Genomic DNA, 22,871 nt, shown 5'->3' on the forward strand with positions numbered 1-22,871 from the left:
ATTCAAAAGCATATGTCTGCATCACATGAGAAATTGTTAAGAGAAACAAATAAATTTAGACTACTTCACGTTACCTTCATATATTGGAACATTACATGCTATTGTATATATTAAGCAAAAATAGAAAAACGATTATTATATCACCAAAAAAAAAATTCTTTGAGTACTCGAAGTTCTGGAATATATGCTCTTAGGATAGAATGATTTACTTCATCAGAATAGTAGTACCTCAAATTCCACCTAATCTTCAAACTCACTAAACTACAATAAATCACATGAAAAAATTTAAGTATAAGAAGAAAAAGAGTAGAAGATTAAAAAAAAAATTGGTTTAAAAATGAGAGAAAATCCCTCTATTTATAGTCAACAAATGGGTTGTATGAACATGCACTTATTGTGCCTTATCTAAAAAGTCATGACCCTTCGGAAATGTATCCTTTGAAAAAGTCACAACTCATCTAAAAAGTCACAATCTTTTGTAAAAGTCACAACTTATCGAAAACGTCACAACTCATCAGAAAAGTCACAACCCTTTGAAAAAGTCACAACCCTTCGAAAACGTCACAACTCATCGAAAAAGTTACAACCTTTCAAGAAAACTTATGCTATTCAAATAGATATAGATGGGTGTTTTAAGTAGGGGTACACTACTAAAAAACTGTCAAAGAGAGACGAAAAAAAGCGACGGACTGCGTCGCTTTTATTTTTTAAAAAACATATTTTTTTGAAGAATGTGACGCTGTCCGTCGCTTTTTTTATTTTTTTTATTTTAAAAAAGAGACGAAGTCCGTCACTTTAATTAATTTTTAATTTTTTTAGAATCTTGAAAAGTGACAGACAATGAGACGTCGTCCGTCGCTTTTTGGAAATAAAATTTGAAAAATCCAGAAAAGCGACGAACTAAAGGACCCTGTCCGTCGCTTTTCTGGGTTTTAAAAAAAGTGACGGACTAAAGGACTCTGTCCGTCGCTTTTCTGGATTCCGTCGCTTTTTCTGTAATTTTTTTGACAGCAGAAACTGTCATTTCTACTGCCCACCTGCAAATTCAATTCAGCCTCAATCAAACACAAAACATTATAAAGAAGCTACACAAAATATAAAACAACAAACTAAAATTAACATTCAAAAATATCTAAATCACAATTTAAAGACTTATAAAGTCTTTCAAAATTTGTTTTAAAATTACACAAAAGTCGTTTCAAAATTACAAATAGTTCATAAAGACTATATTTTATCAAGATTTCTAAAGTTCAACGTATTAATTAGTTCATAAAATCTATGAATCAAGATTTCTAAAGTTCACAACCTAAAGTTTAAAATCCTACAATAATTCAAGATTTCTAAAGTTCACAACTTAAAGTTCTAAAATCCCACAATAATTCAAGATTTCTAAAGTTCACAACCTAAAGTTCTAAAATCCTACAATAATTCAAGATTTCTAAAGTTCACAACCTAAAGTTCTAACCCTACAAAAATTCAAGTTCTCTAAAGTTCACAACCTAAAGTTCTAAAATCCTACAAAAAATCAAGTTCTCTAAAGTTCACAATTTAAAGTTCTAAAATCCTACAAAAATTCAAGTTCTCTAAAAGTCACAACTTAAAGTTCTAAAATCCTACAAATTTCAAGTTCTCTAAAAGTCACAACTTAAAGTTCTAAAATTCTAGAATAATTCAAGATTTCTAACGTTTCACAACCTAAAGTTCTAAAATTCTAGAATAATTCAAGATTTCTAACGTTTCACAACCTAAAGTTCTAAAATTCTACAAAAATCATGTTCTCTAAGGTTCACAACTTAAAGTTCTAAAATCCTATATAAATTCAAGTTCATATGACTTATCTAATTTCTAGAATTTCTAAGTTGAAGAATTTCCAAGTTCAAGAATTTCTAAGTTCAAGAATATAATTCAAGTAACCCAATTTTCAACAACAATATAATACATATAAGCACAAATACAATAGCAAATTGAAAAATTCAACTAATCTCTAACTTCTAGCTTCTAATTATTTGTTAGTTCTAACTTCTAATACTTAATTTGCAATCATATCTTAAAATCCCCAATTTTTCTAACTTCAACTTTCAAACTTACTAAATTCAAGAACTTCTAAGTTGGAAAATTCAACTAATCTAATTTCAACTTTCATATACTATCCAATATTTTCAAACTTCAAAGTAATCTAACTTTCATATACAATTCAATGTTTTTCTAACTTCAACCATCAAACAGACTAAATTCAAGAATTTCAAAGTTGGAAAATGCAACTAATCTAAATGCTAACTTTATAACTTCGAACTTCTAATTATTTGTTAGTTCTAACTTCTAATAATCAATTCACAATCATATTTTAAAAAATCCCAATTTAGAAGAAAACCCTAAAATCAAAAATCTCCAATCATCTCCCTAACTAACAATAATCAAATATACAAATTAACAATTGAATAACATAATTCATCAAACTAAAACAATATACCATAAAAAATCAAATATTACTAGAATTGAAAAAAACTAAAATTAAACCCTAACCTTAACAAGCTAAGGAAAAGAGGCAGTGGGGCCGACAGGTGGCGGCGCCGACGGGGTGGCGGCGCCGACGGGGTGGCGGCGCCGACGGGGCAAGGTGCCGACGGGACTAATGCTCAAGGAGAGAAGGGCGATGACGGCGTGGGGTGGCGGCGGCGGCACAACAGTTTGATTTTAGAGAGAAGGGAGAGAAGAGAGAGAAAGAGAGATGAGAAAATGGAGGGAAAACCTGCTTTTTGGTTCAACATAATTTAAAAAAAGCGACAGACAGCGTCTCCTTGTCCGTCGCTTTTTTAAAAATATTTGACCAAAAAGTGATGGACTAAGAGACGCTGTCCGTCGCTTTTGACTAGTCATTTTGACCAAAGAGCGACGGACTTAGAGATGCCGTCCGTTGCTCTTTTAAAAAAATAATTAATCAATTAAAATTAATTAAAAGCAACGGACGGCGTAGTTAGTTTTTAATTTATAAATAATTCTTTTAAATAAAAAGCGATGGACTGCGTCGCTACCTATATAAAATAATTAATTATTGATTATATATATATTTGGCGCAAAAATTCGCGAAAAAAAGTGACGGACTAAGAGATGCCGTCCGTCGCTTTTTGTAAAATAATTTTAAAAATAACTTTTTTTATTTAAAAGAGACGGACGGTGTGGCAATTGGCGTCGCTTTTTGGAGCAACGCCGTCCGTCGCTTTTTTGTCCGTTGCTTTTTGGCAGTTTTTTAATAGTGATATTATAGTAATTTAACATTCAAGTTAGGGAGTTCATGTTTTTAATAGATACATAAATATAGATATAGATAGTTTATTTCTTTTTTATCATTTTATTGTCATATAAAATAAGTCAGCTTGTGTTAAGTGCTTTGTTGATCTTAGTAGAGGGGTTGGTGGAAGAAGAAAGAAAAGGTATTACGTGAGTGTATAATTGGAGGATTCAAATTTCATTAAGTCACGATGACACTGCAAACCATACATCATGAACATACCCAAAATGGAAAACAATAAAATACATAAAAGAGTAAAATACCCCAACAAGTGATATGAATTACAAGTTAGATATGCCAAAAAAAATACAAGTTAGATATGCCATCTTTTGAATACAAAGATGAATAAAAGTGAAAAACTCTAAGATACTATGATGAATTAACAGTGGTAGATTTTCAAAGCTCTCTTATGAAGTTGTAAACACTTCAAAGTTCAAATATTAGTTTTGTAAATACTTCAAATATTAGTTTAGCTATGTTAAATACAAATGATCGATAAGCTTCGGGTAACAGTGAAGAGCATAATGTGAATTTATAAAATACTAACATCGCATTCAAACATGCCAATAATATACACTATTATTTATATTTATTGATAATACAAATATATGATTCAGTGTTTTAAAAGACTCTGTTAGGACTCGGCCCTGGGCACGCCCTAGGGTGGGGCTCTAGTAAAACGCCCCGAGACTCAAGTGTGGGGCTTAGTTCTATAAGACTTACTCTCTAGGCACCCAACTGTACGCCCCAAGCAAGCCCAACGCCCAACGCTCGGGGCTCGCACAACAGATCTTACATAAATTATGGGTTAAAATCTTTAGTTAACTTTATTGACCCTAATAATTCTTGAATAAATGAATGATACTTAATAATTTTTAAATCTATAGAGATAAGAATATTGAGTGTAACTCAAATAACAAGTTGTAGTATCGCATTTTTACTATTAACACTATGACAATGATTATATATTACATAATATTTCTTTCAAAAATCGTAGCGAAATTTTATTTTTTCACTTATCACAGGTCTTTATGGTTTTGTCATATGTCTCAAAATTATCATATTTTATTTAACTATTTGAAAGTAATTTTATTTTTATTCGATGTTTTTCTTATAATACTAGTAAGTTTTATTGATTATTTTTTAGAAATAATGTTTCTTTTATTATTAGAAAGTTAAGATATTAGATTAATTATACTTGAATAATCATGTTAGAAGTTTTATTTTTTCTCTAAGTTATTTTAGTCATGTTTATAATTATTTCAAACTATTGATATATTTTTGTAATTGTGTTATTATAATATTATAAATAAAAATTTTAAAGATCCATAAGACTTACGCCCCACGTCTCGAGGCTTACGCTTCACCCTATACTAAGTAAAACGCACTGCCTCACGCCCCGCCTTTTAAAACAATACGCAAAAGTTATTGGGTTTGTCGTAGTTTTGCCCTTGCCGACCCCTGATCTCTTCTTTTTATTGTAAATGCATATGCACCAGGACATAGCTTTTCAACTCATTTATCTAAAGTTATGTCTCATTTATAATTTGTGTATTTTTTATGTGCGCAAATATCACAGACCCATTTTGTACTACTAGTACTACCTTCATCACTGAACCAAAAGCAACTATTTCTAATTATTTTATATTAATAAAAAGTTACAACTAAATAAGCTATAAGATATCAATTAGATATTTTATAAATGAACATTTCTAGGAGTTGGTCATGGACTAATGACTAAAGGTTGGTGAGCCTCAAGTGCAACCGCATTACAAATCTAGAGATGTAGAAACTACAGTTTCTTTCTCAAGGCTTTAGACTAACTGGTATCACTTCTTTCTTTTTTTTCAAAAATTTCTTAAGGTACTCAAGCTATTAGAAGAACTCGATCATTAAGAAACTTGTCCACACTTTCTCCAGTTTAAAGTTTTAAAAAAGGAGGTTTCTAGTATTATATCTTCTTAACTAATTTAATGAGATTTATCTTTCGTCTTCATTTTCACATGGTATCAGAGCCTAAAGAGAAGCAGAATTACTCAGCAGAGAGAAAATACATCCGGCATTGCACAACCCAAGGGAGAGAGTTCCAAATTCCTCTCCCTTAAGGCTTATTTTCCTGATTTAGCAATCTGTAATACACTTCCAAGAACAAACTCCATGTGTTCCATGAACTCTATGTTCTTTCTCTGATCATTAAATCTTGATGATATTATAACAATATGTTTCTCCACATATTCCCCAGAAGCATTGCCTATTTACCCCTCCAGAAAATTAGGTCATCTTGTTGCTTCTTTCTCTCCTATCATCAAAACTTTCCTACTTATGGCAAACAAGTATTGAACAACTCTATCATGACGAAGAGCATCCGGTGGTTGTATACCTCAGTCAAAATTATCAATTTTGACGGGGGTAACTTCATCAGCCACTTCAAAATGTCCCACCAAACGCGCAAAGAACACCATCTGTTGTTCAAGGGTGAATTTAATGTTTTCAGCCTGCATATGGCCAAAAAAAAAATCAGCTAATTTCCTCCAAGGCTGACAGGTTATAAGTTATCCTCAAAGTCTGGAATACATACCTTACGGAAACCATGCTGCTCTCCTTCATATTCAACGAGTGCAACAGGCAACCCTTTTTCCTTCAACGCTTGGTAGATTTTGCGTGATTGATCAGGTGAAACTACCTGTAAAAAGGGATGGAAAGCTCAATTCTACCAACAAGCAACAACAATTAAAAACAGAGGTAGATTGCTTCATTTCTCCCATTTCCATTATCATGTTGTTTAAGGTAGAGGCCATAACAAACCATATGAAATTGACTTGAACTGTTTTAAAGATCCAAAAGTTATACTAGCTAAATATCCAACACTTATGATGAGCAAGGAAAAAGACCATGCACTTCGGTGCAAGCTGCATTTATCAATTGAATGTATTTGCATCAAAACAATTTTCCAGAAAGATGGTACTTAGTCACAGGATGAACATGAATAGAAGGTTTAAGAACTTACTATTTCTGACAAGTTCAGCAGATCAACCTATTGCATAAAATACAAAAGGCCATTTAACTGGGCCTCATCTGGCACCTATGCCCTCCAACTTTGGTGTGCACAAGTAGGCATTTAGACGTGTATAAAGTTGAACAAATAGACACACGTGCCTTACGTGGCATACTATAAATCAGCTCGAGTGTATCTCACGCAAATTACCATGTAAGACGTGTGTGTCTACGTGTTCAACTTTATACAAGTTTAAGTGTTTACTTGTGCACACCCAAAGTTTGAGGGCATAGATGCCAACTGAGGCCAAGTTAAAGGACACGATTATGTATTATGCCAATACAAAAATATATCCAAAGAAAGAGGAAATATGAAAGACTGAGCTTGCCAAAGACTAAATGAGGTTGTCAAATATTTATGGGGAAGAGAGTTGAGGGAAAAGATCAATGTAGGCAATTCTTCTATAAAAGAATGACATGTGCACGAGATTATGAGGTAAACTCACATATGGTCACATAACTATCACTTGTTTTTACAAAAGTCACTTAACTATTTTTTCCAACACAAAAATCATCATACTTTTTGATACTAACTAAAAAGTCACAAAGCCGGAAAATGCAAAACTTTCCAATGCTAACTCTTTTATAAAAATCTAATAAATAAAATGGACCCAAAATCCAAACTCATATGAAGAAAGTAAATATCAAAAGAATAGAACCAAAAAAATTTGAGGGGGGTTGATCGAAGTTGTGAAGGATATGTACCCTAATGATGATCATAAGAATTGTGTTAGACAAGTATCAAAATTTCAGACAAAAACATAAAGCCAAGACTTTGAAAGACTAAATTTGGAATGGAACAAGAGCGAGTAATGAGCGTTGTTTAAGAGATTTATGGACGAATGCAAAAATGAGGATAAGGACCGTCATATCATATTATCATATATACATATATATAAAAAACAAAACCCTAGGCCCGCCTACGTGGCGCCACCACAAACCAGGATTTCCTTTTAATTTATTTATTTCCAAAACTAGCCTTCCCCTTTCATGAAAAGTTGTGACTTTTATTAAAGGTTGTGACCTTTCCGAAGGGTTGTAACTTTTCCAAAGAGTTGTGACCTTTCCGATAAGGCACAATAAGCATTTGTTGACACTACTCATTGTTGTCTATAAATAGAGAGATTTTTGAACTTTTTCTTCTTCGTGTACTTTGCTCCTGTTGAGTGGCTCACTGACACAACTGTTTTAGTATTAATACACTGGTGAATAGAATTGCTCCATCCTGAGAGGATCTATTCTTTTAAACCTCGGGTACTAGAGGAGAATAATTTCCTTAAGGGGACATTGTGCATTTAGTGGGCTCAATTTTTTCCTTACTATTTCATTCTATTGTTACAGATCATGGTATGTTTTTTTACCGTCATTAATTTATGCTTATGATATTAATTGTTGTTTTTGAGACATGTTTCAAACTTTGTTGTTATGTTTATGCAAAGTTATTGTTATAAGTATTTGTTAGTACAGATTAAATAACACACGTTAATTGAGTATTCTTGCAAGTTTTCTCTACTGAAATTGTTGAAGGTACAAAAAAAATCCTTAAAGATCTATACTACCATCTCTTGAAGACAAAATTCAAATTTGGTATGCCATTGTAAGGACATAAAGACCTTAAAAACTTTATCGCACCTTGATGTGCGAAGTGAACCAGGAAAAGAAAACAAGAATTAATAAACTTTTGACATGGGTTCAAAGATATGCCAGATGACCTATAGAGGAATATGACTAGACTGGAGCCTCTTTTAATTCCAAATACATAGATACACAATAAACTAATTGCTCATATTCAATATGAAGTATGGACAGATTCTCAAGTTTACTGCAAATTGTAAATACTTTTCTTGAAGTAATAAATGTGTTTCTCGACACTGCGATTGGAATAGAAGTGTAGTTTCAAATTGAACTTCATCACTCTTGTATGTTGATTTTTAAAAAACACCCAAACAAACTGAATAGTTTTGTGTAATATTTTTCCCTTTCAAGTATATATAATAAGTTGAATTGTTGTCCAATATGATACATTCTCCCTTTCATTTTCCATTTTAATAATTACTTATGATACATTTAAATGGGAAACTTTAAAATGATATATGTAAAGCAAAAGGTAGGGCTGAACTTTCTACACGTTAGAATTAGAATATTTGTTCACTTTTTCAGCCTTTTAAAATCTATTTATCCCTTCACCAATGATTATTTATTTATTAGAAAATTTAATATCTTAGGTTGATGTTCATTTGATACCCCAAAAATATCAAATAGTAACAGTTCCTGGAAGCAAAAGGATAAATTATAAAATCAAATTAAAGATGATTGATTGAAGAATAAATGATAAGATATTATAATTATCATTTTTCTTTACATTATTAATGTCCGTTACTACGTAATCTTGTATGTAAGATAATATAGTGTTTTAGTTTTAATGACTGATAGGTTTTAAGTATTAGTTTATAAATTCTGTGATATTAAATTCCGGCGCGAGGCGCACGTAATTTTACTAGTTCTTTTGATATTTTACTTTCTTCATATGGGTTTGATTTTTGGATTTTGGGTCAAGTCAGGTCAAAGCTTTAACTGAATTTCAATTTGTATTTTTTTTTTTTAAAAGTAAAAAGGAGTTCGCATTGGAAAGTTTAGCATTTTCGGGCTATGTGACTTTTTAGTTAGTATCTTAAGTTTAATGACTTGTGTTAGAAAAGATAGTTAAGTGACTTTTGTGAAAACAAGAAATAGTTATATAACCATATGTAAAATACCCGAAGATTATGACATTAAAAGGGACATGTTGTGCTTGCCTTGTCCTCCAATCCTTGAAATAAAATAATGGGGCAGGAAAAGTGGTCTACAAAATTGATAGGCGACCTCTCAAAATATGCCTTCTCGTCCCCTGCAATTATTCAAAAGGCCTCAACACATACTGATAAACATCAATCAGCAGAAAGACTTAAAGCAAATAGATTGTTAACGTTAATTGATTAGATAATTACCAACTAGATTGTCAGTATAGTGAGATTCGAACTTGTGAGTTTCTGCTCTCAGCAATTGCAGATCACCAATCTGTTCAATGAAAGATGATGGCATAAAGCATTGAAACTAAAAATTGGTTGATAAATGATACATAAGACGCTTTGAGTAAACTTATGAACCAAACTGATGCTGTTCTACATTAAAGATGATCATCTAAGATAACATTATGCCCATATATATAGGCACCAGCCTTAACTACAAAATTTTCTATCATATATTATTTTTTTGATGACCGTGGTGCCTGGCCTAGCTTGTGCGCACCTCGACTAATTCTAGGGGATACCTGCCACCTCCCACCAACAACAGGTACCATATCACTATGTCCACCAATTCTATAACAAATGGAAAGAAATCAACCAGTGTTTTTGTCAAAACTAGAACCTGAGACCTCATGGTGCTCAACCCACTTCATTGACCACAAGGTCACACCCTTGGGTGTATTTTCCATATTTTTATGATCAGTTTCTGGTTGCACACGCGAGATCAGGTAGGATATGGAAATGCGATATTACTTATCACAAACAAATTTCATGATTCACTCACACCATACAAGGAAGCTCCAGCCTTGAAAACATCTTTAAATGCGAGTGCAGCTAATGTTGTATAACCACCAGCTGAACTCCCTGTAATACAAAGTCTTTCACCGTCAACCCTTCCACTGTCAACCTGGATGAACAGACTAATTTACCATGACTTACAAAATTATTAGCAGCATTAAAGGAATATATGAGTGAACTCAATTTTTTGATGTTACCAAAAATTTGGCACAATTGCAGCAGTCGTTAACATCCACAATTCCCCAACTTCCCAATAGCCTTTCTCTATATTCTCTGCCATAACCTTCATATGAGCCAAAAACAAAATGATGTTAACAAACTTAACAGCAGCTAACTAATCTACCAATGTGCCATACGCCATCTTGATTCCTTGGTCGCCTCTGCTTTTTCTACCAATATAAAGTAATTTCGTACATTTCCTTTTTATAAATATCAAAGGTTCTGACAATCAGTCAATAAATGCAGGAAATGATGTTCCCTCAAAAAACTTAAAACTCTCAAAATAGTCCCCTAATCAAGAAACAATATAGAAAGAATAACAAGCCAACAATGGAAGGAATAAAAAGGCCATGTGTGTACCAGTGCTTCCACCATAATTCACATCCACATAGGCCCAACCACGACTGGTCCAATATTGAATGCTAAGATTTAAACATCCCCGTGCTTCAGCTGTAGGACCTCCTGGATCATCATAAACTATACATTAACATCTCATACAGAAACCAATTAGTCCAGCGTTTTAACTAAGAAAATAAGACAGGAAGAAGCAGTTCTAATGAAGGAAGCAATAACCATGACTTCGCAAGAGCAATGGAGGTGTTTCTCCATGACTAGCTTGAAAGTCGGTGTTTGTTGGTGGATAAAAGTATGCATATGCACATTGACCGGGCACATCTGTTGGGAACTTTATCAACTCTGGCCGACTGTAATAGGAGTTATACATCTCACTAACAGATGACGACGACCACATAATCTTGAAATCAATTACTTTTGTTCTCTGATCATCCAAAGTAACCTGCAGAAATAACAGAAAAAATGCTAAAAGAATGATCTAGAATAGTTTTATAAGTACTGTTTTCAAAATTTCAAGCAACTAGAAAGTTTGTCTAAAGAACCTTAGCTATTGACGATGGATGAACAGAAGATGCTCCTTCAACATACAAGCTATGAACCCCAGAAGTCTGTTTAGGTGATAAGGTATTTATCAAGACCAGCACAATGATAAAAACTCATAAAGGACACTAAGAGCCTGTTTGGATTGGCTTAAAAGTTGGTCAAATCTACTTTTCATTTTTAGCTTTTGAGAGTGTTTGACAAAGTTAAAAATAACTAAAAATAAGTTAAAAATTACTTTAAAAAAGTTAAAAACCAAAAGTAGGAGTTTATCTACTTTTTATTTTGACTTAAAAGTCATTTAAGTTTGACTTTAAAAAGTTAATTTTTGAAAGCTGCTTTTTTCAGCCAACCCAAACGGGTTCTTAAGTACAGCTTGTGCTACCAAGAACTTACTATGTTGTTTATATCTGTGAAAGGAATATCAAGCACTGATATTTTGCCTAGGTTAACATCCAAAACTCCAAGATATGACTTCCCATTCTCCCTGCACATATTTTTCAATTTAGATTAGATGAACTACATCAATTTTCCTCCCAGAATGATTCCCTTCCCCTGAGCGAGAGGAAGAGGAAAGTGAGAAACCAGATAAAGAACTTCTTTGTTACCAAAACAATCAGAATAAAAGCACTATGATTTCAAATATCATGATACACACAAAAATATTAAATAGCAAACTACTTATCAGCTTGACCTGTAACTGCAGGCAATTAAAGTATCTTGGTCGTGGTTCTTAAGAAAGTCATAAGACTTCATCCCAAATACCCATAAGGGTCTTGTAAACTCAGCATCGAGGGAGTAAACTGGTAGCACCTCGTTAGAAGACTCTACCTGTCAACAATAAATAAAACAGGCCAATCAAGTTTACACTGTCTCACTTAATGTATGAGTTCAGTGCCAGCAACAATAACAAGGATGTGTTACTGGTAGATATTTCATTATTTTTCCACATAGATGCTGAATCTTTGATGCATATTCCAGGCCCAATATCCAGCACCATAAATAACACGAAAAATGGAAGTCTGCTTGTGCAGAAACTGAAATAAGCACAAAAGCTTGTTTTTCTTTTTCACTTTCCCTCTGTACCTCATTACTGGGTCAGGGGAAGGGGCCGTGGCAGAACTTCAGATTAGCTTTTTGGCATATAGTATCCATAAAGTTGGATTATGGTTAGCGTGGGAAGGGTAAGGTAAATTCTCTCTTTTATTATGCAAAAGTTCATGTAAAAGTTAAATGTTTTGCATTTTCCATCCAAATAGTGTTTCAGCGGAGGACTGAAAGTGTAATGCTTATGTGCATAGGAGTTGTTTGGCCATGAGAATTATTCACATTTATTCTGGAATACTTTTTCACTTTATTTCAAAATCAGTGTTAAGTTATAAAATTTCCAAATCCAACTTGGAGCTGGATTCTAAATTAGGAAAAGTGCTCCAAACCTATATTCCAAGTTCCAACTCCATCTCTATAAATTCCAAACAAAATGTTCTCTTCCCTTCTTTGCAAAAAGTACAACCAAATCCATCTTCAATTTCACTTGATAAATTCCAAATAAAGTGAAAAATATTTGAAATAAATGGTCAAACGCTTAATAAGGTAGTGTCTGTTAAACACTAAATAATACGACTAAGTTAGAGTTGGAGGCCACTATAGCAATAATTTTTTTCATATTCTTATAATTGCAGTATCTAGCGAATTGAAATTTAAAGCCTCGACTCCAAAATATCAGAGTTTTAACCACTTCATTTCTTATTAATGCAACTTCACATCTTCTATAACAAGAATGTGGTTAATAAAGGGCCAGACTGAAGGTTCCCCATATTTGTAATGCAATAGAATTTAAGCTAATGCAACATCTACCAAGTATCCACAACTTTAAGTCTTAAGCAAGTCAAAAACACAAGGGTCAAATTCGTAAAGAGCAAAAGAACGCAAGTTTAGGCTAGAACTCAAAGAAGATGAGATGGTTATTAAGAAAACTTTTAAGCAACTATATGCAATCATACCCTAGAAGAGAAGTTCAAGTTAAGCCAGTAGGCTAGACAGAAGATAGACATAAGAAGTTCAAGTTTAGACATTAGGCACGATAAAAGATTATACAACAGATGGCAGAGATTTAATCAGTATGACACTATGACATCACACGGATGAGGACTTACCCATTTGTAGATATTCCAAAACCCACTTTTCCTGTCAGTTACAAAGTACAGCTCCCCTGCACCCGAAAAGAATAGCAACTAAATGCAATGAACAAGAGAAATCAGTCTTGGCATATTGCAAGTATAGAGCTAATCATGAAACAAGATCTAACATGATCAAATCACAACACAGGATATAGAATCTTACAGTTGAATACTAAGGCATATATGAACTCAATATTACCAGTCAAAGTATATCCTTTTTTGTTGATAATTCAATAAGCTTGATTCAAGAAGATTTTATCCCCTAGCTTAATTATAGATACTATTTTATTTGATTAATTATCATCCCTAAATTAGAGATAGGACTAATTTACAAATACTCAAGCTCATATGTTGTACAAATATAATGGAATACAATAAAACTTTCTAATTCTCGAAATCTACATGGTATTAGAGCCATTGTTGTCTTTTTTAGGTGAGTTTTCTCCCTCACAACACTAGGGTTCGAAGAGGTTTGAGTTTTTCTCTCTTTTACTGCTCCACTTTGTTTCCAAAGGTTGTGCATGTCGGAGTTGCTTTCTGACAGTGGTGTCCAAAAACCAACACCACCACAAGCTTCCCCTTGCACCGACGACCAAAACCCAGCAAGAATCTCTGCTAAAAAACACTACACCCGCTATTGACAACACTGCCAATCACAACGTGTCAATAACACGCACCAGAGAGTAGGACCTTGTCCAACGACTTACTCAGGGAGATCTTTCCTCTGGTGGTTGCTGGCCTATTCCAAGCCTACCCATCCAGGTCCCACTATTTTCAAAATATCGGATCTAAGTTTTCCTGCATACCAGAGCACTGAAATGCTGGGAATCCTTATTTGATTTTTTTGAAAGTTTTCCTTCCTTGGATTAGTATTGGGAAGCATATATAAGAGAGTCAACGAGGGTTCATGCTGTACTCAGCACCAACCGAGAAGTCTGGGCTAACTGTCTCATGAGCAACCAAGGGCATCCAATTCCAATAATGACCACCTTCACTATGATTATTGCGGAAAGCCAAAACATACAAAGGACACATACTTAAAACTACATGGTATTACTAGAAACTCTTATCCTTTGAGTGATAATAAAAGTACAACTCCTTTTGCGACTATACATGATGTATAAAGTCCTACTCAAACAATTTCTTTGTCTGGTACTTGATGGTTTGTTACTTAAATTGACTGTTGCACTAGGATGAATTAGGTGTATATTTGTTAGAGGCCAAATTTGAGGTTTTTTCGTGCTTTAAGTCCTTTCATAAGATGATTTGTACTTAATTAGTGGCTAAGATAAAAATCTTGCGAACTGATTATGGCATAGAGTACTTGATTAAGGATTTGGTGCTTATCTGGAGTTCAATGAGATAATCCATCAACCTAGGTGTCCCTATACTAGTGCACAAAACGTGGTTGCTGAAAAGGAAAAATAGGCATTTGTTAGAAGTGGCAAGATCTCTTATGTTAAACATGAATCTACCAAAAACCTATTGGGGGTGTCATTCTAGTTGTTATCTTATCAATAGAATGCCACTTAAAACCCTCAATTTTCAAATTTCTCTAGAAACTTGAAAGGGTGAGAATAAATATATTGTTCCTATGGAGGTGTTTGGCCGTGTGTACTATGTTCACACCATGATCTAGGAAACTTGATAATAGAGTCCTTAAGTTTGTCTTTACTAGGTATTCTCCTACATATATATAAAAGATACACATGCTATCACCCTCCCTCCAGGAGATCCTTTGTCCGCATGATACCTTTAGAGAGTATGAGCCCTATTTTAGTATTACATTGTCACCTCTTTAGGGGGAGAGCAATAGAGTTCTCCTTATTTCCATTATTGAAACCAATACCGAGGGAAAGTGAAATTGGAGAAAGAATTCAAGGGGAGACTATTGGGCATTTGAGTAGACCTAATTTGATAACATGCACAAGGAGAAACAGTGCAGAAAAAGAAATCATGCAATTTGCCGAAGTTAAATCCTCTTCTACTTGCGAGTTATCTGCATTCCTTAATGAATTAGATTTGCCAATTTCTCATAGAAAAAGAGTCATATCTTGCACCAAATATCCTTTATCTAATCTTCTCCTATAATTCTCTGTCTCCCTCCTATAGATCCCTTGGCATTGTCTATTTCTTTTATGTCTATTTTCTAGATTTGTAGGGAAGCTTTGGAAATCCTAAATGGAAGCAGGCTATAATTGAAAAACTTAAGGCCTTGTCAAAAAATGAGACTTGGGAACATGTCACCTTACCACGTGACAATGAGTTGGTTGGATATGAATAGGTTTATACCGTAAAGACAAAGTTGATAGTTTGATTGAAAGATTCAAAGCAAGATTGACGGCAAAGGGATTGACTCAGACTTATGGAGTGGATTATCAAGAGACATTTGTCCATGTTGCTAAAGTGAACACCATTAGAATTCTTTTGTGTTGTGTAGCTAAGCTTGATTGGGACTTGCAACAATTTAGAGAAAAATGCATTTCTTCATGGAAACTTAAAAAAAGAGGTGTATATATAGATCCCTATAGAAAGTTTCACTGTGTACTTGGTGTGTATTGGGTAATGCCAAGGACTACTAAGGACGTATTATACAGCTGGGAGGAGATAGGAAGAAGAGGTTCTGGTGAAGATTGGTGGGAGTTAATCCCAGCTTGCATCTGGTGGACTCTGTGGAAAGAAAGAAATGCAAGATGCTTTGAGGATAAGAGAAACAACACCCAGGAGATTAGAATGAATTGCCTTAGCCTTTTGTATTTTTGGTGTAAGCAAAATATGGTGGGGAATATAGAACTTTTTGTTGATTTCATAGGAAATTTGTGATCTCCCATAGGATAGTTTTGACATGCTCTGATGAGATTGTAAGTGACCTATGCTCTGTTTGATGATGAACCTATTGTGAATACACAATTACCTTTATCTCAAAAAAATTATAAAGATCCCTATTGGATTTGATACTGAACTAAGTAAAGGTAAGGTGTACAGATTGCAGAAAACTTTATACGGTCTTATGCAATTCCCTAGAGCTGGTTTGATAGATCTTGCAAAGCAACGATCTTTTATGGCTACCAACAAATCAATGTTGACCATACCCTCTTCGTGACAACAAAAGAGTAAACTCACTCTTCTCATAGTTTATGTTAATGACATAATAGGAGATGAGAAAGAGGAGGTAATTCGGTTGAAAAGTTGTTGGCACAAGAATTGGAAATCAATGATCCAGGAAAATTACATTTATTGGGAATTGAAGTTTCTATGTCAAAAAGAGGGTTCTATCTCTCAAAAGGAAGTAAATTCTAGATTGCCAAGAGACTGGTATGATAGGTTGCTAACCAGCAAATTTGCCCATCGAAAGTAATCACAAGTTTCAAACAGGAGTCGGAGAACAAGTTGATAAGGAGAGATATTAGAGATTGATTGGAAGAATCATTGCTCACACACTAGAGTCTAGACCAACATAAACTATTCAGTCAACCTGATGAGTCAGTTTATGCATGACCACAAAATATCACTATATCATCAGCATACTGTAAATGGCATACCTCCATTGTCGCCCTACTGTCTTCTATCTCAAAACCTTTAACCCACCTATTCTGCAATGTTATCCTCATCATGCTATCAAATCCTTCCATTGCTAGTATAAACAGGAAAGGAGACAAGGGGTCACCTTGCCTAAGGCCCCTTTCAGAAGCAAAACACCCACAGCTTCTAGTTTCTCCATTCACCAGAAAAGAGAACCTATCAGTTTAAATGCAAAATTCTATCCATTTCAACCATTTCTCAGCCCATTTGTCTAAGAATATTCAGCAAGAATTTCAAGTTGACATGATCATAAGTTTTTTCTATGTCTAGCTTGCACATGACACCTGCTTTTGCACCTTTAAGTCTAGAGTCAATAAATCATCGGCAATTAGAGTTGCATCCATGATCTGCCTCCCTCTTATAAATGTCATCTTATGCTTGTTAACCAAATTGTTAACTACCTTGTTAAGTCTTTCAGCTAGTAACTTTGCCACAATCTTGTACATTCCACCTATGAAACTTGTAGGTCTACAGATTTTCAACTCTGAAGCTCCTAACTTTTTCTGGAATCAAAGGTATGATGGTTGCATTGAAGCTTTTCTCAAACTTCTGATTTTCATGAATGTATCAGAGTGTCTTCAAAATGTCCTCTTTCATGAGCTAGAAAAAAGGACATATGAAATCCATCAAGCCCAGGTGCCTTCTCCATTGCAGACAATTTATTGCTTCCTAGGATTTCTGCCTCATCAAATTGTCCGTGTAAACCCTCTTGTCCTTTGACAGAGATCTCTGTAACTTCATGTAGCACTAATTCTGGACTTCACTCTTCTGTCTCCATGTTAATGTTCTTGTACAAATTTTGAATAGCTTCTTTGATCCCCTCAAGATTTGTCACCTCAACACCCTCCCACACCTTCAGGTTATCTATGGAATATGCCCTTTTATGAGCAGTAGATATCCTACGGAAATATTTTTTATTTTTGTCTCCTTGTTTCAACAATTGTATCCTTGATTTTTGTTTCCATACTATCTCCTCGTTTCTTGCTACATCTTCAAACTCCATAGCTGAATTTGACTTTCTGCATTATCTAATCATTTGTGAGACTTTGTTCTTGGATAACCTCCAAGTTTGTCAATTGGTTGACAATGTCTTCCTTTCTCTGTTTTCAGTTGCCCTGTTATAACTGTACTTCACAGCGTAAACAAAAGAAATTGTTCCAACTCAGTGCAGTCATTGGCTTACTTTGCTCTCTCAAGCTAAAATACAAGCTTATTCTAAGTGCTCATCTACAGCAAAAAGAATAGTGGCTCAATTATCAAACTGCTGAAATGCTTTTTGCAGGCAGATTAGAAATACCATAGAATACTAGCTCTGAATGTAAGTGGATCAAGAGTACACTCCATATCTTCTACGACATTTCATAGAGAAGTGAGGCATATCGAAGAGATAGTTACAGGCAAAATAACATTTCCAGATTGTACAAGAAATCAACAGCCAGTCCAGTGTTTGCTGAAGAAGAACTTAGTTAGTCCAAATTGCAGAGTGTACATAACAGGCACCTCCCAAATGGTTGTCTCTTTGTTTTGCAATGAGAAGTTATGCTTCAGTTCCAAGAGTTGACACGTAATATCTTCCACAACAAAAGGCCTGACCTTCCGAACCCCATTTTCAGATATAAAGATCTTGAATTCCAATTTATGCTACCAAAAGCCAATAATATTCACTAAAGCACAGGACTAATTTTTAATATTTCTCTACCGAGACTAATCTTAGAAACAGAGAAGAACAATTAAAGTTTATACGATGCACATGCTGGCATTTAGTCAAGAGTACCTTGAGAAGACCATAGGGGTTCAGTAGGAGATTCCACAAGACTAGGATCACCACCAGCAACACAAATGCGGTTTTGCACATCCCTAGGGGAAAGACAAAGAACGGCAAAGAGCAAATCAACAAGTAGATGGTTATGTTCCTCATATACCAGGACTCATAATTTAATTATTTATTTGGAAAGTGGTGATAACTTATGCAGGCCTAAACAAAATGTGATCTCTCGGTGGATGTGCCTCCTCTTGTTGGAAGGAGCGTAAGTGTGTCTTATAGTTGCACATGTATGTGTGTTTGTGACTGTGCGCACATGTGGGAGAGAGGGAGGGAGGGAGGGAGAGGGAGAGAGGGAGGGAGGGAGGGAGAGGGAGGGAGAGCGAAGGGGGAGGGGGAGGGAGAGGGGGAGGGGGAGGGGGAGGGGGAGGGCGAGGGCAAGGGCGAGGGCGAGGGCGAGGGGGGTGGGGGGAGTGAGGGAGGGAGAGGGAGAGGGAGAGAGAGAGAGAGGGAGAGCGAGAGAGAGAGAGAGACAGAGACAGAGACAGAGACAGAGAGAGATTTATTATGGCCGTACCCATTTTCTGATATATAACCAACCCAAAGCTCTGATCTGTCCCATGGCATATTTGGGTGACCCCATTCAATCCATGCCATACGGTCCCCTTTGGGGTCAATCCGAGGAGAAGCATAAAAGTCATTGCCCCCAACTAACAGCCTTGGTTCTGCATTTATGTGCCAAACAAGCAAAAAAAAAATTAAGATCAGAAATTCACTCATTGTACAGTCCACCAAATATTGCTTAGGAAGGGGAGGGGCAATACGAAAACAATTGAATAGCCCTTCATAATGTACAAACATTTTTTGACAGTTTTCTAGCCCATCACCGAGAAACAGATGTAAAAGCAAAGAAAATTCACATTGAATCATGGTAAACCAATACTGACAGATTCTCACCTTGATCGCTGTTACTGCTCAGATCGATAGACACAATTGTGGTAATCGCATTTATACCACTTTCACGTTGATCTACAGAAGGAGCAAGGAATAGGATAAAATTTCTCAGAGAATCAAGCTAAAATTTTGAAGGATAATGAATATAGAGAACTTACCTTCTCTCACTGTCACATAACGGTTAAAGCGAGAGTCAAACACTCCATCAGCATAGCATACACTTCGTCCGCCATAATCTGGAGTGAGGGGCAACGGAGCAGAATCTAGTACCAAAATAACAAGGATCAATTGGAAAGAAACATCTCAAAAATATTGATAATAAATATGATGAAACAACAACAACAACATACCGGGTGTAATCCCATGGGTGGGGTCTGGGGAGGGTAGAATGTACGCGACCTTACCCCAACCTTACAAGGTAGGGAGGCTGCTTACGAAAAAAACTCTCGGCTCAAGTAACACATATCAAAGCAGTTTAAAGTTTTTTGAAAAATTTATAGAAGTAAAGCAGACATAGAAAATAATAGAGAAATCATCACATGGCATTCAGATAAAGGAACAGCAACAACAAAATAATGCCATAACCAAAGCAAAGAAACAATAGGCTGCAATATAAGGACAAGAAACTACGAGACTGGTACTAATGCTATTGGTATGCAAATAGTATATGATGAACTATATGCTAAAATGAAAGAGCTTCAAACTTCCAAAATTAATATGAACCAACTTGCTACCTGCGAGACAGTTTCTTTTTTCTTTTCTGGTTATTTCAATTCAACAATAACCATAAAAACGGACAGATCAAATATGGCACATTTGTAAACGAGCGGCTGCTAATAAACCCAAATATGTACATAAACAAAATTGTCTCCATCGAAGCTTATATTAAATATACTACAAAATAGTAAAACTGGAAGCAATTATATTCAACTGCATTCAATGACATAGAAAACAAAGGAAAATGAAGACCTATGGACAAAATGGACTGTTTATAAAGTCTCTGATCCTTGTAATTAGAGAAGATCAAAATGTCTCCTTGTATACAAAAATCACCACCACCATACTCCTGAGCCAACGTCCTCACAGCAAAATCTTTAGGAGTTACATCTATAGGGTCTTCCCCTGGTTTCCCTGGTTCCTTCACAATAACCGCTCGTCTGAATCCATAACAATAAAAAAAACTCAAACTTCACACAGAATCCACAAAAATATATCACAAACTTTATGGGTTTTGGGGCATAAACACGAAGACAGTAAACGTGAGTTTACATGCAAACTATGATAGTGGAACAATCAAAAATTCAAACTTTACATGAAATCCAGAAGGAGAATATCACAATCTTTATGGGTTTTGGGGTTTACACATGACGACAGTAAACATGTGTTTCAAATGCAACTTATGAAGGCATATGAATAAGCTTTCAAACTCAACATAAAACCTCCTCAAGAAAATATCAAAATGTCTATGTGTTTTTGGATTTAAGAGCAAAGACAGGAAACATGAGTTTCAAATGCAAATCAAGAATGCATAACAATAAATATTCAAACACGACAGTAAAATCCATGAGAAAATTTTACAATCTTTTTGGTTTGAACACAAATCCATAAACATGAGTTTCATAGGCAAACTAACTTTTTTTTTATGACCGTGGTGTCCGGGCCAGCTTTCGTGCAACTCAACTAATTCCATGGGATACCTGTCACCTCCCACCAACAATAGGTACCAGGTAACGTTGTCCACCAAGGCTAGGATAGATGGTAAGAATAACCTAGTGTTTTTTTGTCTCCGTAGAGTTCTAAACCTGAGACCTCAGGATTCTCAACCACTTCATTGACCACTAGGTCTGGGTGACACCCTTAGGTGCAAAAACTATATTTTTTTTGGTTTAACCATCAATTTACATAACCCACTGGTCTGATTAATCTGTATTCATGATTGGTCCATTAAAGGGGAAGCATGTGCCACTCCTCACCCATGATTACCCCATTCTCAAGGCTCGAATTGCTCGAACCCCAGACCCAGACCTCTGATTAAGGGTGGAGGAATCTCCTCTATGGCTCTATCTCACCACACCTCTTGGTGGAGCTAGTGTGGTGTTCAATAGGCAAATTAGGAATGCATATGAATCAGAAAATCAAACTAAACATAATCCTCAAAAAATATCACAATCATTATGAGCTTTGGGGTTTAAACACTAAGACAGTAAACACAGCTTTCATAGGAAAATTATGAATACACAAGATATCAAAACGCAAATTACAAAAAACAAACAAAGAAACATCACAATATTTATGGGGTTTGGGGTTTAAATATGAAGTTAGTAAACATGATTTCATATGAATGCACAAGAATTAATAATTTAAACTTTTAGATAAAACCCACTAAAGGATATGACAATGATTAGGGGTTTTGAGGCTTCATATGTACTGTACCCGGACTCTGTAGGTCGAGATTCTAGCCAGAAAAGATGACCAAGTGAATCAACCGAAAAGCCACCGAGGCGTTTAGTGGATCCAGAAACGATATCAGCGGTGATGGGAGACTTCCAAGAACCATAGGGTGAAATGTGTTTCTTGACATTGGGATTTGTAGAAGACATTCTGATGGGAAGAGAGAGTTTTCTGGTGAGTAGCTTTGTTGAAGGAGTAATGTGAATGAGTGAAGATGAGAATGATGATACTGATACAGAGTAGCAGAAAGCATAGTGACGAGTGAGAGTGGCTATGCCTGAAAAACCCATTCACTGACCCTTGAGCAGGCCCGAATCTACATGGACTATTCTTTTGCCTCTATTCACACAGATTTTTCAAGAAAGGTATATTTTGTCAAATTAACTTTATTTTCAAATTTTCAATTTGATTACTATTACTAGTTTATTTAGTTATCTAATACTATGGATATTGTAAGGGGGAATTTTGATTTGCCTAAATCATATATTTATATAAAAGAGAACTTTAGGCCCGCCTACGTGGCGCCACCACAAATTAAAATTCTCTTTTAACTAGTAAATGGGCCCGCGCTTTGCGCAGTTAGATTATTTTTCTTTAAAATTTATTAGAATAGAACTTTTCTTGTATTTTGATGTTATAGCATTTTTATATAAATATATTTTCAAGAGTATAGAGGTTATTCAATTGTAGTTTACCATTTGTTTTATTAAAAGAAAAGGGAAAATTACAAATCATAACATTATTTTCTCCTAGTTTACATAATTTCATTTTACAGATTCATTAATTTGCTTTTGAAATTTTACAATGGTTAGTTTAGTTTTACCATCTATATGCATGGATACATAGTGTCTTTAATTAGAGAGTCAAATAAATATTTTTCTCAATTTTCTTCTTTGCAAATT

At 34.9% G+C, this 22,871-nt stretch overlaps 1 protein-coding gene across 1 annotated transcript; it reads right to left on the reverse strand.

The window, feature by feature from the left end:
* Window positions 1-5,363: 5,363 nt before the first annotated feature.
* On the reverse strand, window positions 5,364-22,259 carry LOC125828727 (uncharacterized). Its single transcript, XM_049508064.1, has 18 exons — window positions 21,952-22,259; window positions 20,488-20,675; window positions 19,677-19,781; window positions 19,522-19,593; window positions 19,142-19,289; window positions 18,577-18,659; window positions 13,197-13,252; window positions 11,735-11,871; window positions 11,437-11,527; window positions 11,043-11,108; window positions 10,720-10,942; window positions 10,507-10,608; window positions 10,125-10,210; window positions 9,914-10,036; window positions 9,331-9,400; window positions 9,139-9,230; window positions 5,868-5,972; window positions 5,364-5,784 (listed from the first exon to the last, which is right to left on the reverse strand). The coding sequence occupies exons 1-18, from the start codon at window positions 22,257-22,259 to the stop codon at window positions 5,671-5,673; spliced, it is 2,169 nt and encodes a 722-aa protein (XP_049364021.1). The 3' UTR covers window positions 5,364-5,670.
* Between the last annotated feature and the right edge of the window lie 612 nt (window positions 22,260-22,871).

This window comes from Solanum verrucosum, unplaced genomic scaffold, assembly GCF_900185275.1.
Source record: "Solanum verrucosum unplaced genomic scaffold, falcon-dt-bn FXZP01000195.1, whole genome shotgun sequence".
Classification (NCBI taxonomy): domain Eukaryota; kingdom Viridiplantae; phylum Streptophyta; class Magnoliopsida; order Solanales; family Solanaceae; genus Solanum; species Solanum verrucosum.

Excerpts from the sequence above, each read along its gene's own strand:
- LOC125828727 (XM_049508064.1), bottom strand. The coding sequence starts at position 22,259 with ATGGGTTTTTCAGGCATAGCCACTCTCACTCGTCACTATGCTTTCTGC. Across the intron at positions 19,782-20,487 it reads ACAGTCCATTTTGTCCATAG|ATTCTGCTCCGTTGCCCCTC; the intron begins GTCTTCATTTTC and ends TTTTGGTACTAG. Across the intron at positions 9,231-9,330 it reads CTATACTGACAATCTAGTTG|GGGACGAGAAGGCATATTTT; the intron begins GTAATTATCTAA and ends GAATAATTGCAG.